A 16,740-nucleotide genomic window follows, 5' to 3' on the forward strand; every position below is an offset into this window, starting at 1 on the left:
AGGTATTGCTATTTGAGGGGGGAAAAATAATATTGTGGAAAGATAATATTTTTTGAAATTATTCTGAGCTCAAAGGCTTAAGAAGAGTTGTTTCCAGAGCAGTGCTCACATTTAACATGATAAGTTGAATCCTATCTATTCTAGAAAGAGTCTGTGTAAGTTAAAATAGGCAAGTTTGAAAATATTTTTAGATGGCCTTGTAGCATATCAGTCAGGTTAATAGCCTGTTACTTTGACCTTCCTCCCCACCCCCTTTCCTCTACCAAGTTGACAAGCTTATTGGGCAATTTCCTCATGGTATGCCCTGGAAACGCATGACATTAAAATTTCAAACAAAACATTACAGCTGGATGATTCTTCTTACTATGAACTTACTATGTGTGGTTGTTAAAGTGATTTCAGTGTTCTTTGGGAACAGTTGTGTCTTCTGTAGTGTTTTGATCTAGTTCCCAAATGCTGATATAGTTGGAGAAAAAATTATTATATGTCTGTTACATATAGGTAAAAATGCACCTATTTAGGTGGAGACCTATGTGAGGGGTGTTACGGATTTCCTCCACATTCCTTACGCACTGCTTTAAAAACTTCCCTCCTGGTGCTCCTTACCATAAGTTCACATTTAATGTTGCCTTTATTGTGTTTGTATGTAAATGGCACCCTGAAACCTTAAATTTGCTTAATGTCTAACACGTGTTACTAGCTGTGATGAACCCAGCTGCTCTGCTGCTTCAGCAGACGTACTGTGGACCTTACAACTGTGCATCAAACACTGTAGGTTTTTATGGTTGTTGCATATGGAATATGTCCATGCATGCTTACAGAAGATCATTAATCTTTATTTTTTTCTTAGAGAATGTGTTTCTGGAATTAATAATTCCTAATGGAAGCATGTTATATGGGTATTTTACACCTACAGTCAACATACACTTGGTCTTGAAGGTCCCTTCCAACCTAGACAATTCTGTGATTCTATATAAGTAACTTAGTGGGTGGGTCTTCACCAGTTCTATTTGAAAGTCTAAATTGACTATAGGGTTTTCTTCCTCTGAAAGCTTGTAACTCTGTTAAACTCTAGTGGTCAGTTGTTTTATCTGTTAAAAAGCTCTTGAATTTTCATGCTAGCAATCAAAGAGAAAAGTTGGAGCTCTAGACATGCTTATTACTGGAAGTGTGTTTTTTGGTTTTGACATATCTTCATTAAATGAAATGCATTTTATTTTCAGCTCAAGCTTGTGCAGATGTTCTGGCATTAGCCAAAGAAGCTAGAAAGCGAAATCTTGGTCCTCTTCATCCTTCCTTTAATGTGATAAAGATAATAAGAGATGGATTGATGAGAAATCTTCCAGAAAACACTCACCAGTTATCATCGGGCAGACTGTGTATTTCACTAACCAGAGTATCAGATGGTAAAAATGCATTGATATCTAATTTTAACTCTAAAGAAGAAGTTGTCCAGGTATGTTTATTTCTGGCAGCTGTTAAAAGTTTCTGTAATCTTACGTCTGTTTAATGTCATCTGTTGGATTTCCATTTTAAACATTTTAGGATATTGTGACTTTGACAGTATTTTAAAGATTAATTCAAGCTTCATTACACTAAATTGACTTACTAGTTTTCCCAGTCAATGTATCTGCGAACTATTTTAGTGAGTAGGTGCGAGAGATCAATCTTAAAAAGGGTAAGTGCCTTTAAAGTGCAGCGTATCTAATGAAACTATATCCTTCATGAATAAGAATTTTTTAAGGTAATTCTTACAAAGGCCATGATCAAGAAAAAGTCAAAAATAGCTTTTTTAAATTCTTAATATCAGTTATAAAGCTAGTTTAATATGATTCCAGAATGTTCATATTTGTGTCCCCAGTTAGTTTGGTTACTCAGAAAATGTATAGCTTGAATGAATGATCATAAACTTTCCTTGCTAATTAGCTTTTCTAGAAATGGTCTTTTAGTGAGTTTTATAATTTTTTTACATTCTAAGTGTAATGTTGGTTACATTCTAAAGAAAGAAGTGTGGAATAACCTCATCCTATTTAAAATAATGCTTGATAATAGCCTTTTCTTTTTCTTCTTTTTATTCAAGTGTACTTGTGGGGATTTCTTTGATTGCTTGCTCAGCTGTTTTTGCTAACGTCTAAAGAGATAAAGATAAATGATAATTTCAATAATAGAACAGTTACCATTTAATTTATATGGTCTCATTTTCCTACAGGCTTTAATCTGTAGTTCATTTGTCCCTATTTATTGTGGCCTAATTCCACCATCATTTAGAGGTGTGGTAAGTCTCTGTTATTAAGATCTAAAAATAGTTCTAGCTATCCTGAAAATATTAAGAGATAATGTGTATGTTTCTGTGGTTATCCTACTGAAAAATAAATACCTCCACCATAGCTTCTAGTACTGTAGCTGTATGTTAGAACTTTTCAAAATAGTAAGGAAACACTAAATGTGTGGAAGATCTGTTATGTACGTTTCTTTTTCACCCTGCAAAACACACACTTGTGTGCACTTGCGCGCTCTCTTAAATTTCTTGCTTGCTGATGCAGTAATTAAAAGAGGATATTCTAAGCTAGCAACTATTTAACTTCAGGATAAATATTTTTTTAAGAAAGTGATGCTCATTCACCTGCACGAATTTATAGGAAGGATCACTTATGCTTGTTTGTTTAAAAAAAAATCTTGTAAAATAGTTTATTGTATATCTTTGTGTTCTTGCTGTAGGCAGATCTGCCTTAAAACTGGATTAAAGTTCCATGTTCAGTTAGATACAAACAAAGCTTTTTAATATCTTCTGTCATTTGTATTCAGTGTAAGAAAGGTTGCTTTTTAAAGGTGAAGTGTCAGTATATTAGTCTGTTCTATTACTTCTCAGGAACTGTTGGTTACAAAACCTCTTAATACTTCATGGCTATGCTGGATTTTCTAAAATCCCCCATTAAAGGGGAAACAACTGCAGAAAAGTGAGTGTAGTTTGTTGTAGGTGTTCTGATTAACAGGTCTGGAAGCAGACATGCATTGCAAAATCAAGGCAGTGACGCTCATGGGTTTTTGTTATAGTGTTGTATTAATTTGCATTTGCTTTCCTTCCAACACTGGTGCTCCTTACACAAGGAGAGGGGAAGAATATTGAAAGAAAACTTAAAACATCTTTAACAGTGGTTGATTACAGACTGTTCTCAAGGCAATTTGGAAGTGCTAAGAGGTCAAGGATAGACATGAAATGCATTTCTTTCTTCATGCTGAAATTTAAGCAAAAGTAATTAAAACTGTATAGGGATTTTTTCTTTATCTGTACTTCTAAACCTTGTATGTCTCCTTAAACTCTTCCAGATTAAAGGTGTTATGAAAACAGGACGTTGGACTGAATCCAAGGTTTAGGTGGATCCAGGCTAATCTGGCTATTCAGTTCTTGTCACTAGACAACAATGTTATTTTAAAAGGCTTAGTTCAGAGCACGAAAACATACAAGTGATGCTTTATTTGGGCCTGTTTTGAGGGAAGGGGAAGGAAGGAATCGTTGTATCCTTTTGATCTTTGTGATTATTTTGATATGATTGTAATGTTTAGGAGGCATTTTTGATGTAACTTGGTAAGAATACCACAGTTGTGTATGTTTGGCATGACCCCTGTAGGGTTTAAACAGAGTGGAACGTCATGTATGTAAAGTTTGTAGCATCTTGCTGTTTACTGGCTTGGTGCTTCATGCATGTATACTTTAAACCAAAGACTTAAGGATATAGGTATATCTAACTGCCAGTTGTGAAGCTTTTGGGTGTGGTGGGTTTCATTTTGTTTGTTTGGTTGTTTTTTTACCCCTTTCAAACACAGCGATGGTTTTAGATTGAAAAAATTACCCGGGGGAAAAGATAGGCAGAAACTCCAAATAATTAAAACCATTTACCTCTGTAGAACAGTAATTCAAGTGCGTACTTCTACCTCTCTCATGAGAAGTCTGCATGCTATGGCTCTTCCTTTGCCAGACTTGTTGTATTGTACTTGATACTTCCACAAAAGACTTGGTGATTGCACGTCTGCTTTAGTGATTGCATTATACACCTATAGGAATTTTGTCAGTAGCTGCATGGTGCTGGGTCTAAAGGGTGTCGAAGAAAGCTGAAAGGTAGGAACAGGCTGCTCTAGAAAAGTATGCTCTGAGCTGTTCTCTCTCTAATTTGCTTCTCAGAATGGTCAGGGAGTGAGTATGAAGGCAGATGAAATTATAATCCAGGTTGCTCCAGCTCAAGCCGCTTGCCGCTGTCAGAACAAACTAGATACGATTGGCCCCACCGAAAAGATGGCGGTTGTGAGTGAGTGGAGGAGTTGTCTTTAGCCATAGCAGCTGTTGCACTATAGATTAGTTACCCTGATACAGAACTCTTCAGTTCTTGGATCTTAAAATATCTGAGATGGTGATGCACTAAAACTACAGAAATGGGCAAGTCAACACAAAGAAGACAAAAGCATAACCCGGAACAGCTTCTAAACTTGCAGTCAAAACAGAATAGATACCATGACTGTTGGCAAGGTTCCTGAAGCACTGTCCACTTTTACTTGCTGTTTCTTTATGTCCAAATATTTTTATGCTTTTATATCAAATTCTAATCACTAAGAATAAGAGTAACTTAAAATTACTCTAACTGAATGGTTTAGTATCATGGAACTTGAGCTTTGAAATGTAGAGCTATTCTTTTACTTGTATTTTTTTCTGAAGTACTCTGGTAGCTCTTTGGTTGGTGTCCTTCTTTGAGGAAGAGGAAACAGCAGCACTACTTTTTCTCTGCATGTTGTGTAGGATTATGATCTTTAAAATGGACTTGCTCTGTCTTAAACATGCAGACAAATCCCAAATAGAGTACTCTTAGGCTATCTACGTAACTATAGGTAGAAATGTTTTTTAACTGGCATTAGAGGACAAAGCATACTACTCAAAATATTTAGCCCAGGAGCATAGGCAGAGAGTGTTCTGTTACAGCCTTAAGTGCTATTTTATTCTTATTTTATTGCATGGGAAATCTGCTAGCTGGAAATTTTCAGCCTTTGTGACTTCTTATTTCTTTCAATTTTTGTAGCGCTATGTGGATGGAGGAATCAGTGACAACTTACCTCACTATGAGTCTAAGAATACCATCACAGTTTCGCCTTTTGCTGGGGAGTGTGATATCTGTCCAAAGGGGAATTCTGCCAACTTTCATGAAATGAATGTGACCAACACCAGCATTCAGCTCAGTTTGGGGAACCTTTATCGTTTAACACAAGCACTCTTTCCACCAGAACCTAAGGTAACCCACTGCCTTCATGTAGTTACTAAAACATCTTTCCATATAAAAGCTTTGTTTTTGCAGAAAGCTACAGTAATCTTAGCATTTCATCTACTTATATAAACTTTTCTGGTGACCTTTCTCTTCTTGTTTATTTTTCATATTTTTGTCTTCATTCTTCCGCATGTCCTGCTATTGGCTTTCAGTATTTATTTGGGAATTACCATAGGATTCTATCGTAAAATCAACATTGGTAAATTAATAACTGTCAGTTGTTAGTCCTTTCATGTTTACCTACTAACCAGGTGCTTCGGAACTTAGAAGTTCTAAAGCTTCATGGTTTTATAAAGTTCTCAATTAATACTTCATGCAGGCAAGTTGCCTTTACGCTTTGCTAAGCGCTGTTAATTACAGATCTGCTGAGGGATATGCTCTTGGATTGCCAGTTGACTTGGGATATACTACAGAGGAGAAGTAATGTTCCTGACTGCTATAGATATGTTTTTTTAATTGAGGGCTTTTTGACCACTTGAAGAAAAATGTTAAATTCTACTTATGTAGGCTTTAATTTTTTTTATTTTTTTCTGTCTAGGACTACTGTGTAGGTGAGCTGGTGTTGCATCTGGTGAAAGATGTTTTCATATGGAAGACAAAGTCTGAGTTTGAGCATGAGAATTGCACAGCTGACTTTTCATAGTTTTGGGAAGTGGGAAGCACTGGGAGGGAAGGAGGGGGATTGGCATACTCCAGGCCACCCTGTTTCATTGTTGCTTGCATCTGCCGAAAGGCTAGTCAAAGAAACAAAAGGGGAGGAAATTCTTGCAAACTGTTAGTGCTGTCCTTTTAGGTGAATAATTCAGTGCATCTGAAACAGCTGAGAGATAAGTTTATGTATGCATGATCACGTCTGCATCATCACAGTATATTAACCTGAATCTGTTGAATTATAGCAATTGTTAATGAAAACTTTTTTCTTACAAGAATGGAGGGTGGGTGGAAGTGGCTTTTCGTTCTGCAAACTGTTGATCTTTAGTTGAATCTCCTTTTATTTGTCTGACTCATTTACCCTGTGCTTGCAGGTACTAGGAGAGATCTGTGAGCAAGGATATTCAGATGCTCTCAAATTCTTGAAAGAGAATGGTATGTTACACTTGTGGATAATTATTGATGATGTGGTCTTAGCCTGAGTTTAAAAAAGAACCAAAACAGGGTGAAGGGGTTGTATGTAGCTAAGAAGGGGTGAGGTCCTTGAGGGTTTTGAAGTTTAGTTCTTGTAGAAATCACATAGTTGCTGTAAATATTCACCTGAGGTAAGTTGTGCAGCCACACAGAAATTGAACTTTCGGGTTTTCGTCAAATTTGTGTGAAGTGAATGTAAAGTATTGTTAAGTGAAATTACCAAAGAATTCCAAATCTAGGGAAATCATATTATTAGTTTCTTTTGTTTTAATCATGAAGGATGGGAATAGGCTACTGTTTCCCACTTCCGTGAAACCCTTATCTTCTTTTCACCTCCCCTGTTGTGATTTAACCCCAGCCAGCATATAGGACCATGCAGCTGCCTGCTCACTGCTGCCGTGCCCCCCCAGCTCTCCCCGGTGGTATGGAAGAGAGAGTTGGAAGAGTAGAAGTGAGAAAACTCATAGACTGAGATAAAGACAGTTTAACAAGTCAAGCAAAAGCTGCACATGCAAGCAAAGCAAAACAAGGAATTAATTCACCACTTGCCATTAGCAGGCAGGTGTTCAGCCATCTCCAGGAAGGAAGGGCTCCATCATGCGTAATGGTTACTTGGAAAGACAAAACGCCTAAACTGGGAATGTCCACCCCTTCCTCCTTCTTCCTCCAGCTTTATATGCTTACCATGACTTCATATGGGTATGAAATATCCCTTTGGCCAGTTTGGGTCAGTTGTCCTGGCTGTGTCCCCTCCCAGCTTCTTGGGTGCTCCCTTGCCTTCTTGTTGGCAGGCCAATACAAGAAGCTGAAAAGTCCTTGACAGCTTAGCAACAACTAAAATATTAGTGTGTTATCAACGTTATTTGTATCCTAAATCCAAAACATAACACTATACCAACTGCTAGTAAGAAAAATAACTCTGTTCCAGCCGAAACCGGGACATTCTCTCTGCTATCATTCAAGTGAATTTCTAGGTAAAGCCTTATAGTCCAGAACCGGGAGCTGGCGAACAACAAGATAAACTGTCACAGACAAATCCTTAGTGGGTATCATGAAAAACTTTAGAAGAGGACAACTTGTAATGTAGCAGTTGTTGGGACCCAGATAAGTTTGAGAAGAATTGAAAGTTGCTTTGCGGTACTCCTAGAATTCTAGTAACATATTTTATATTAATAAATGTTATTGCTCTGCACACTTTGAGACAAACAAGTTAAAGACAGTAACTTGATATTAGCATGAAGTTAACCATGTGTTAAATATGCCTAACCCCTGTAGTCTTGAAATGCAGAAGCAAATTGGTACTGGGTCAGATTAGAGCAATGGAAGCTGAAATGTGATGTTTGCACTATTACAGATAGTACTGGCTGCACATTATACATGTTCTTTCTTCTTATTTCAACTGTAGGAGTTAATTCCCCCCCCCCCCCTCTGTAACACTTCAGATAACTTTTCTGCTAAATCCACTGTATATTATTTCGACACTTGTCTTTTAGGAGTAATTGTAAGTAGGATACAGATTCTGTTGTATGTCAGTATGGATCCTAGTCAAATTTGGTAGTCTTTATATATATAAATAACTTTCTAATGCTTTTCTGGAAACTGCACATAAATACCCTTCTTGTATTTTTTACTTTGTGCTCATTATCTAGTGCTGGTTTCTAAGGTAATTATCAATGCTATTTCTTAATTGGCACCAGTTTTGCAAGGCAACCAATGTTGACTTAGATCTGTACTTTGGATATATATATTAGAACAATATTGTACCCTACTTGCTTTGCTTCTCCACTCTGTTGTAGCAATGTGTCAAAGTACTAACGTGATACCTCCCATGTCAAATTTCCCAAATGTCTGATGTGTTTTAAGTCTTTTCTTTCAAATAAATATTAAATCAGTTTTTCTTCTCTCCTTTAAATCATTTGTTTTCTTGCTGGTAAACAGCTTTGCTAAATGACTGTATGTTTCCAGTGCAGTTTCAGTTAATTGTTCACTTTTTCCTTTTCTTTAGAACATGTTTTAAAGTAAACCTGCAAAAGAGTATTCATTCATCAGTGTGATTAAACGTTTGTGGGATTATAAGAGCAAGTGCAATATTTGACATTGGGTAGATAATGTTCCCTCAGGATAGGCCTTTGAACAGATACACAGATTACAGGTACTGTACAGATACTTTGAAGACCCATGGATCAAGCCTAAGTGGAAGCTCTTGACTCTTTCAGGTATTCTGAATGACTCAATTTATATCCACTTGCCCTTCACAAAAATAAATCCTCATGAGGCCTCACTACACATTGACCATATGAAGAAAAAAAAATTGATAGAAGATAACAAAGTAGAAACTTTGAAAAGGGAAGTACGTAATGACCAGTTGAAACAAAATCCATGGCCTTTGGAGAAGAGCATATTTGAGAGTTTACCTCCTCGACTTCGTAAAGGTACACTCTTCAGACTGTTTTCTGTAACCTTGAATGGCAAACTTTGATGTGTTTTTTTCACCCTGTGTACTCTTATAATTTGCATAAGATGCTTTTTATTTAATATTATAACTGCTGGTGATATTAGAGACTAGCTCAACCCCAAAAAGTTCTTTAAATACTTACTAAATGGGAACATGTACATTTTGATTTAGCTACAGAAATAAGATTGAACCAGGAGGAAGGAGCTACTTTCAACACTGCAGAGGTGTGAACTGAATTCTCATTTGGTTTTGGATAAATTTTGTATGTGCACAGTATTTTTGTAAGCATGTATTTCACACTGAAGTTGAACCTCAAATCCAAACACTGGTTACCCCCATCTTATTTTTAAAACAAACTTCTGTAGATTTCTAACTCTCTGGCTTTCCTGTCTTTTTTGATAAGCTGTTAATAGACCAAAACCGCTGCTGGTATTTCTTCAATCTGTAACTTTTACCTAGGTTTTTTTGTGGATGCTGATGCATATTTTCAAGATCTGAAACTTGTGATCCCAGTGACGTAGGAGAACAAAATTTGAAGTGTGATACTTCTTACAACTATATGTGATAACAGGAACATGCAGTACTCTAGAATTTAAACAAACTCCTTAGAGTTACAGAGTCCCTAACAAGACAGCAATATTATCTAAAACACATAAGTATATTTTGAGAGGTGACCTTTACATGCTCTTATTAAAAATTAATTCTTAAATGTATTGCTTGAAAGTTCTGGGTAATGCCTTTTGTCCCTGTGGTATGAGTCTGTGTTTCCCATATTTTAAAATACCATAGAGAAGCTTTATGGGAGGAGTGCCTTGAGAGGAATTCTACCTGAGCCTTATTCAGTAACACTTTATAATGTTGACTGAAGATTACCAAACTTTGAGCAAATTATTTAAACTGTTTTTAAATAGTCTAACATCTCTTTCAAAAATAATTATTCTTAAGCGCTACAAGAAGCTTGTAAAGAACAGAATGGATTCTACGCTCAGTTCTCTAAACTCTTCCCAATGCGGGTAATATCCTATCTGATGCTACCATATACGCTACCAGTGGAGTCTGCTTACTCTGTTGCTTTACGGTAAAGAATTTTTGATGAACCATTTTAGAATTATTACACTTTTGGAAGTTTACTCATTGAGAGCTTATTCAGTGTTGTAGACATTCTTGTACTCAAGAATTCAAGTGGTAACTGTCTAAAGACCATTATTTCTACCTATATAATGCATCCTCCTAAAGCCTTTATAGTATAAGGCTAGATAAACATATCAAGAAGATTTCTAAACAATTTACTCTTATTACTAGCAGCTGTCTCGTAATTGCTTGAAAGCAGCACCCTTAACTGTGTTTTCCGGGAGCACATTCTTTATTATTATAATTATATTCTGCAGTGGTATTTGAACTTTGTCTAGACAGTTCTTGTGCTTTAGCTTCTTTCTGAAGTCAGGAGTGAAATCCAGCGTTTACTCAGCATATAAATTTTCTTACTGGGTTTATTTAGGTTGACTGAAAGTTGTGCTCTTGAAACAGGGCTTAATTTTAGAAGTTTTTCAGGTCTTATAAAGGAGAAATTATGCTAAATGAGTGCACCATGAACCATAAGCTTTGTGCTTGCTTAAGAGAATTCCAGTCCTTGAACAGTAGATGTCATTACTATCTTTAGAAAATATTTGAAAAATCAAATGTTCTATAAATGGAACCACATAGAAGTCCAGTACAGTATTTTTTTCTGTGCCACTTAATGTGTCATTTCTGAGCCATTTTTGGTGGATGGAGAGGAAGCAAGTTTCAACAGAATTTTAATCTGGGTTTTTGCTCCTTGTCCCCCTTTCATGTAACTGACTTCTGTTAAGAGCATCATAAGGGGAAAAAAAAATCATTTGTGACATTGTTCCATTTCTGCCTTCTATTTGTTCTTCTATTGTGTTTTTCTTTTTTTTTTTTCTTCCTTGCTCTCCCACCTAACTTTAAACTGACCAGAAAGGTCCCACCACACAGAAAGAGGTCTCAGAGACAGGATTTTTTTGCAGGCTTCCTAAACGTTTGTCACGAGGTGTGGAATGCACATACTGGTCAGCTGCTCAATGTAGATCAGAGATGCAGTGGTCTGTGCTGCCCTGTTTCTTAGCTTGTAGAAAAGCAATGAGTGGACTAGATGGAAATTTAGAGAGGTTGGGAAGACCTGGAGACTTTGGTGGGGGAGTTAACTTGGGGAGAATGAAAGCTGTGTTATTTTGTTGGATGCTGGACGTACTACATAAGCATATAATGCAGACTGAATCTACTGCTTACAAAACAATGTGTATTTTGGTTTTGACTGTAGGTTAGTAAACTGGTTTCCTGACATGCCTGCTGATGTTCGATGGATGCAAGAACAGCTTTGTCGGATTGCTGGTACAGTTTATTCCCAGGCTAAAAGCAAGCTGTTCTGTACATCCAGGTAAAGTGGAGTACTGCTGCATGCAAATGATGTGGTTTTAGAAATTCTCTCTCTTTTTTCTGAGTCTCAAGTACTAATAAGCTTCTCTCTTAAAACAGGATTTAATAATTTTCTCAAAGGTAACACAAAAAAGTTCTCACTGCTTCTAATCCTTAGCATTGTTTCTTAAGTATATTTGCTGGTGCTTCTTGTTTATAACTGATCAGTGACTGCTACATATTGTAGATGAAGAGGTGTTGCCTGTTTGTAGGCTTATGATTTTTGGGGAGGGGGTGGATTATAGAGCAAGCATTGGTCTGAGAACAGAGACCTTTTTTCTTCTGTGTTCCACCATAGCTGGAGCAGTCAGGAAGAAAAGAGGAAGAAAAGGTTGCTCAAGATATTCTAAATCAGATGTAGCAGACAGGAACTGGGAAACACTGGGAGAAAGACTAGATTCTTGGGAGTTTGGACAGAAAAGGTTGGAAGAGTTCAAAAGCAGATGAATATGACGGACAGTCTTGTAAGATAGTTGGGAGGAATTAAAATAAGACACACATGGAGAGTTTTTAGGTACCTTTACTTCCATGGAAGAGAACCTTCTACTCTAGCCTGGTTGTAACTAGGTTCATTATCCTTCTCTTGCCAAGCTGGTGTGAGACTTAGCCTTTCAGACTTCTTACTTCTGTTAAACTTTGTAGCACTATGCGTATGGAGGAATCGGTGACAACTCATCACAGTATGAATCTAAGAATACCATTACTGTTTCACTTTTTGCTGGGGAGTGTAGTATTTGCCCAAGCAGCTCTGCAAACTTTCAGAAAATGAATATGACCAACATTCAGCTTAGATTTTCCTGCTAAAAAGTGGACTTATTGCTGGAACTGAGAGTTGCACAGCCATGTCAGAGTAGTGTTGTAAGTAGAGAAACTTAGGCTGTCTCAGAGGTCCAAATGCCTGTAAATATGAAGTCTCCTAAGATTTGGCTGAAAAAGCATAAATCCAGACTTCAGCAGAGTAGGCCGTATCTATTTTACTGTAATTTTTCTGATGATTGTCTCAACTCCTGGAGTTGATGTGTAGGAGGGAGAAGAAGGGGGAGAGAAATTAGCCTGAAAAGCTGTTAGGAATGAACAGAATTCTTAAATGCTTCATAAACGCTTCCAAGAGATAGCTGTAGCACTGGAGACTCTTAACTGCAGCAGTTATTTCAATTAAAGCATGGCCATGTTATATATACAGCATATTTTTAAATTAAAACAAAAAATACCCTTTTATTCAAGCCAAGAGTTCTTGATGTTTTGTCTTCCTTGTTTTTAGTAATAAAGTTAGATAAGGAGGGAGATGAAAGATGCTCTTTTTTGCCCTAGCAATGGTATACACTGACCCATCAGAAATGCAGGTTTGAAATGTCTGAGAAGAACTGCTTGATCCTACTTCCTTGTAAGAAGCTTTGCCAGGTTCTGGATTGGCATCGTGAAAGATCCTATTTGTATGTTCCACCCCTTAGAAATACAGAGTAGTCAAACTTACTGTTAAAGGTTCTGGCTTAATGGAAGACTTAATGAGGTTGAAGCTTGGGTTTCCTTCCCCCTTTGAAAGTATTAAATGATGGCTTTAATATTAGGTTGTAAAGATATTTTCTTTTTACAATACTCAATTTTATCCAGAATTCAGAAGCATATAATTCCTGTATACAAATAGCCTCTCCTCTCCCTTTCTGAAATCAGTTAAAGCCTTTTCTTGTATAACACTAGTTGGCTTTTGAGGCCATATTTCTGAGCAGAAATGTAGTTCTTGGTATATATTTGCTATCATCCTATTGTCACCTTTTCAGTTATTTCATACCACACCCAGTGTGCATGCATCATCCAATGTCCTTTTTTTTTTTTTTTTTTCTTCTTAATGATATTTCTGATTCCTTTCCACAACAAATTTGGGTATAGTCATCCTCCTGCTTTTACCCTTATTTAGCAGCTTCTTGATGTTGCTCATATTCCAGCCTTATCAATCATGAGACTCTTCATCTGAAATGGGCATTAGGAAGGCACAAAATCACAAGACTGTCCCAGATCTAACTTTTCAGAGGCATTATTTGGTCCCTGAGTCATGATTAACCAGGAACATTGTTTTTCTTCTTGTGGAAAGATCAAGCTCTTGGCCCTAAAACAGAACATGGTGGTCTTGTGGCTTTTGCTGTATGCTTTTATGGTAACTTCAAGGTGATCAGCTCCCACTGAACTGTTTACACTGTCAAACTTCTAAGTTTTCTGAAGCCTTCCTTTAAGTGGATTCCCCCTTCAGGTAGCTAGGTCCCAAGGCTGTGTGTGCAGAAACCTGCATTGTATTCTACAGGTGGCTCTTTGTGGGCTTGTATTTTGTTTCAGCATCCACCAAGAACCTACTGCTACTTTTGCAGAAAGTTATCCCCCCCGTATCTTTTTTTACGTTCTTCACTTTATGCCGTCAGATCTAGCTTCTGTTTTGGAATCAAACTTAAATCTCATGAAAATTTGCACTGTTTAGAGTTTGAAAATCCTTTTAGGAAACTTAACCCAGTGGATGGTATCTTTTAGCGCACCTAAACGTTAGGTATGGAAACTGGTGTTGAAATGCGTGTATGATGAATTGGGGTTTCTTGTGTGTGAGAGGGGGCGTTGCAGGTTGTTTTGTTGTTTTTTCCCAAAAGCACTGCGGTAGAGGAGAGAGAACTTTAAAGAAAAAGACTGGGTATTCTTGGTGACAACTTCAGTTCCCTGTTTCTCAGGTTGGAAAAGACTAACCTGGCGATTCAGGTGCTTTTTTTAGAGTGTAGGAAAGTTCTGTTCCAGCTGTTCAGGTTGGTGATAATTAGCTTGTTGTGAAATGGAATGCAGAGATGGCACTTCGGAAGCTGAACAACTGTATTTGCCACTCAACTTGTAAATGTTCAGACTGTTATTGTTAATGTTCAGTTGGTGCTGTGACTGATAAATAGCTAGTGGATAGCTGGGGGGAGATCAGGACTATTTAAGAGATAATGAACTAAACTGGGTCTACCCTTCTAAGCCCATCAGAATGGTCTGACTTTTAATGTAACTATTTTATACCTAGTTCTGAGGACAACCCATAATGGTCGAGTGCCCTTCTTTTAGATATGATTGTTTCAAGATCCTTTTCCTGGTGTCCCGTATCCTAACTCACTAAATACATTTAGAATTAACTTTTTTCCTCTAGTGTTCTTCCTTTTATATGAAGATTCCCTGTCAGACATCTGAAAATCACTCAAACACTAATAAACTTTTTTCTTTTATTTTTTAAACAGGAAAGACAACTATACATCACTAAGAAAATGTCAAACTGTCCCATCTGCTGTGGAATTTCATTCTTCATACTGCCATCTTAAAATGCCTCGCTGTTCTGCAGACCTTGAAACCTGGCTCTGGGAATCTTCATGCTTCATGCACTCAGCTATGAAAAATGCTTCTGCTAACATACAGGAACATTCAGTCTTAAACTCCTATCCTAGTTTTCTCCCAAATTCTGATGAGTCTGGATTGGAAATAGATTTTGACTCTTCCTCAGAGACAAGTTTCCATACTGCTCCAGAGTATTAATTTGGAAGTAGATGCCACAGCTTCCAAAATTCCAATTTGGCAGAGAAATTTAAATCCTAAAGGACTAAAGATCACTTTGTTTATTGCCAATAAATCTTGAAAAATCATTTGTTTACAGCTTCCTGACAAATCTGCCTTGGGAATTCTACTGTTTCAAGGATTATAAAAACAGTGGCTGCTATACTAAGTAACAGACTACAATTCTGTTGAAGCACCAGCTCAATCAACTGTACTAAGACCTGTAGTAAACAGTGTTTCTTTGGAAATAATTTTTTTTTTAAAAAAATCTACTTCGAGCATAAAAATGTAAATTCTGTAAACAGATTGTTAAACAAACAAGCATCGATAACAAAAGCTTTTTAAAAATATAACTCTTAACAATACTATGTGTTAGGATTACTTTTATAGTGCTTAAATGAAATTGGACTTCATGAAGGGAAATACACAAATGAGCTTTTTAGTGCCCTCCAGTGTCCGTTTGCCTTATGTTTAAACATACTGTTGTGTTTATGAAAAGTTGTCTGCACGAGATACTGTAGGAACGGTATTATTCTAGGTTGTTGTACATATTCCACAGTTCATATTACTTCTACTCTATGGCTCTTTTCCTTTTCAAATATTTCAAGGGAAAAAGACGATAGAAATGGGACATGTTCCCCTGAAGTGTAAACAGGTACAGTTTCAGTGATTTCGGAGGCCTCTTTTTGTTCTTAATAAGGACTCAATACTTCACTAAGTATTGAAAAGTAGGTAAAATAGTGACCGTGATTATTAGCAAACAGTAATTTGAGAAGGTGTAAACTTACAAAAATCAACGTATAGCAGGTGGTGAATATTTACATTTTCTCTCTAATTGCTGCCCAATCTTTCTCAATCCTTTTTCCCCTCCAACATGAGAGATTTTTCTTCCCTCTTGCTAAAGGGGGGAAGAAAAATTGGGTCCCTCCTGTCTCAGTGAGGCATGATAGCCTGAAGGAAGTTTTCCGTGACCAATTGTTAGAAGAAGCAAACATGTAAGATGTAGTGGAAGCATCAATATCCAGGGAGCTGTGCAGTCTCGAGTAGTGGGTTGAAAGTTAGCCAAATCACATCTGTATTGAGTGATGAGCACTGCAAAACACTTTCCACTAGAAAGGTTCTGCATAATTTTAATAAAGACAGTGCATTAGTGTATGAATACATAAGAAGCAAATAACTGTTAAGATTAACTATTCTTTGGATGTTTTTGTTATCATGTCTTGTACAATTTTTTAAAAGTAGACGGAAACAACAATGGCTGTAAGTTGGGTTTGTGCATGTGTTCGTGGGCAGGCGTGTGACACGTGAAGGCTTCTCATTCATGCAACGTGGGTGCAGCCCAGGGCTGAGACTTGTAGATACTTCCTGAGAGAATCTTGAATGAGGAGAAGCAGCGACTGGACTGTGATGCTCAGTAGAGGGAACTTGGGAGGGTGAAGTCTGTCAAACAGCAAAATGCAGCACTTCTGAATTGGAGCAGGCTTTGAGCAGTTTCACAGTTGTGATTTCCCTAAGCTTGCAGCGCTGAATTTTACAACATTAAAATTGATTTTAGAACTGGGGGGGGGTGGAGGGGACACAACGACACAGAGGAGAAATGTCAAGCTATCAATTTCCGTACTACAGGAGACTGGTGCTATTTTGCTACAAATCTTGTTTGTTTCTGCTGTGTATATATCTCCAAATTTGCAAGAAAAGTTGGAAATGTTACTCTAACTACAATTAAAAGATACAAGATCTGTTTTATATTATCTTCATTTATAACTTCAAGCATTCTGTCATTTAATTTTACAATGTCCTGCAAAATGTTTCTGCTGCCAG

The 16,740-nt window shown here is 37.1% G+C and overlaps 1 protein-coding gene across 1 annotated transcript; it reads left to right on the top strand.

The window, feature by feature from the left end:
- The first annotated feature begins 1,201 nt into the window (after window positions 1-1,201).
- LOC104281671 (patatin-like phospholipase domain-containing protein 2) lies at window positions 1,202-15,129 on the top strand. The gene is made up of 8 exons (XM_009879704.1): window positions 1,202-1,456; window positions 2,210-2,275; window positions 5,067-5,276; window positions 6,335-6,395; window positions 8,651-8,866; window positions 9,835-9,967; window positions 11,210-11,326; window positions 14,610-15,129. The coding sequence occupies exons 1-8, from the start codon at window positions 1,202-1,204 to the stop codon at window positions 14,899-14,901; spliced, it is 1,350 nt and encodes a 449-aa protein (XP_009878006.1). The 3' UTR covers window positions 14,902-15,129.
- The last annotated feature ends 1,611 nt before the right edge of the window (window positions 15,130-16,740 follow it).

The sequence above is a fragment of the Charadrius vociferus genome, unplaced genomic scaffold (assembly GCF_000708025.1).
Source record: "Charadrius vociferus isolate BGI_N301 unplaced genomic scaffold, ASM70802v2 scaffold90, whole genome shotgun sequence".
Classification (NCBI taxonomy): Eukaryota; Metazoa; Chordata; class Aves; order Charadriiformes; family Charadriidae; genus Charadrius; species Charadrius vociferus.

Excerpts from the sequence above, each read along its gene's own strand:
- LOC104281671 (XM_009879704.1), top strand. The coding sequence starts at position 1,202 with ATGAAATGCATTTTATTTTCAGCTCAAGCTTGTGCAGATGTTCTGGCA. Across the intron at positions 6,396-8,650 it reads CAAATTCTTGAAAGAGAATG|GTATTCTGAATGACTCAATT; the intron begins GTATGTTACACT and ends TGACTCTTTCAG. Across the intron at positions 8,867-9,834 it reads ACCTCCTCGACTTCGTAAAG|CGCTACAAGAAGCTTGTAAA; the intron begins GTACACTCTTCA and ends ATTATTCTTAAG.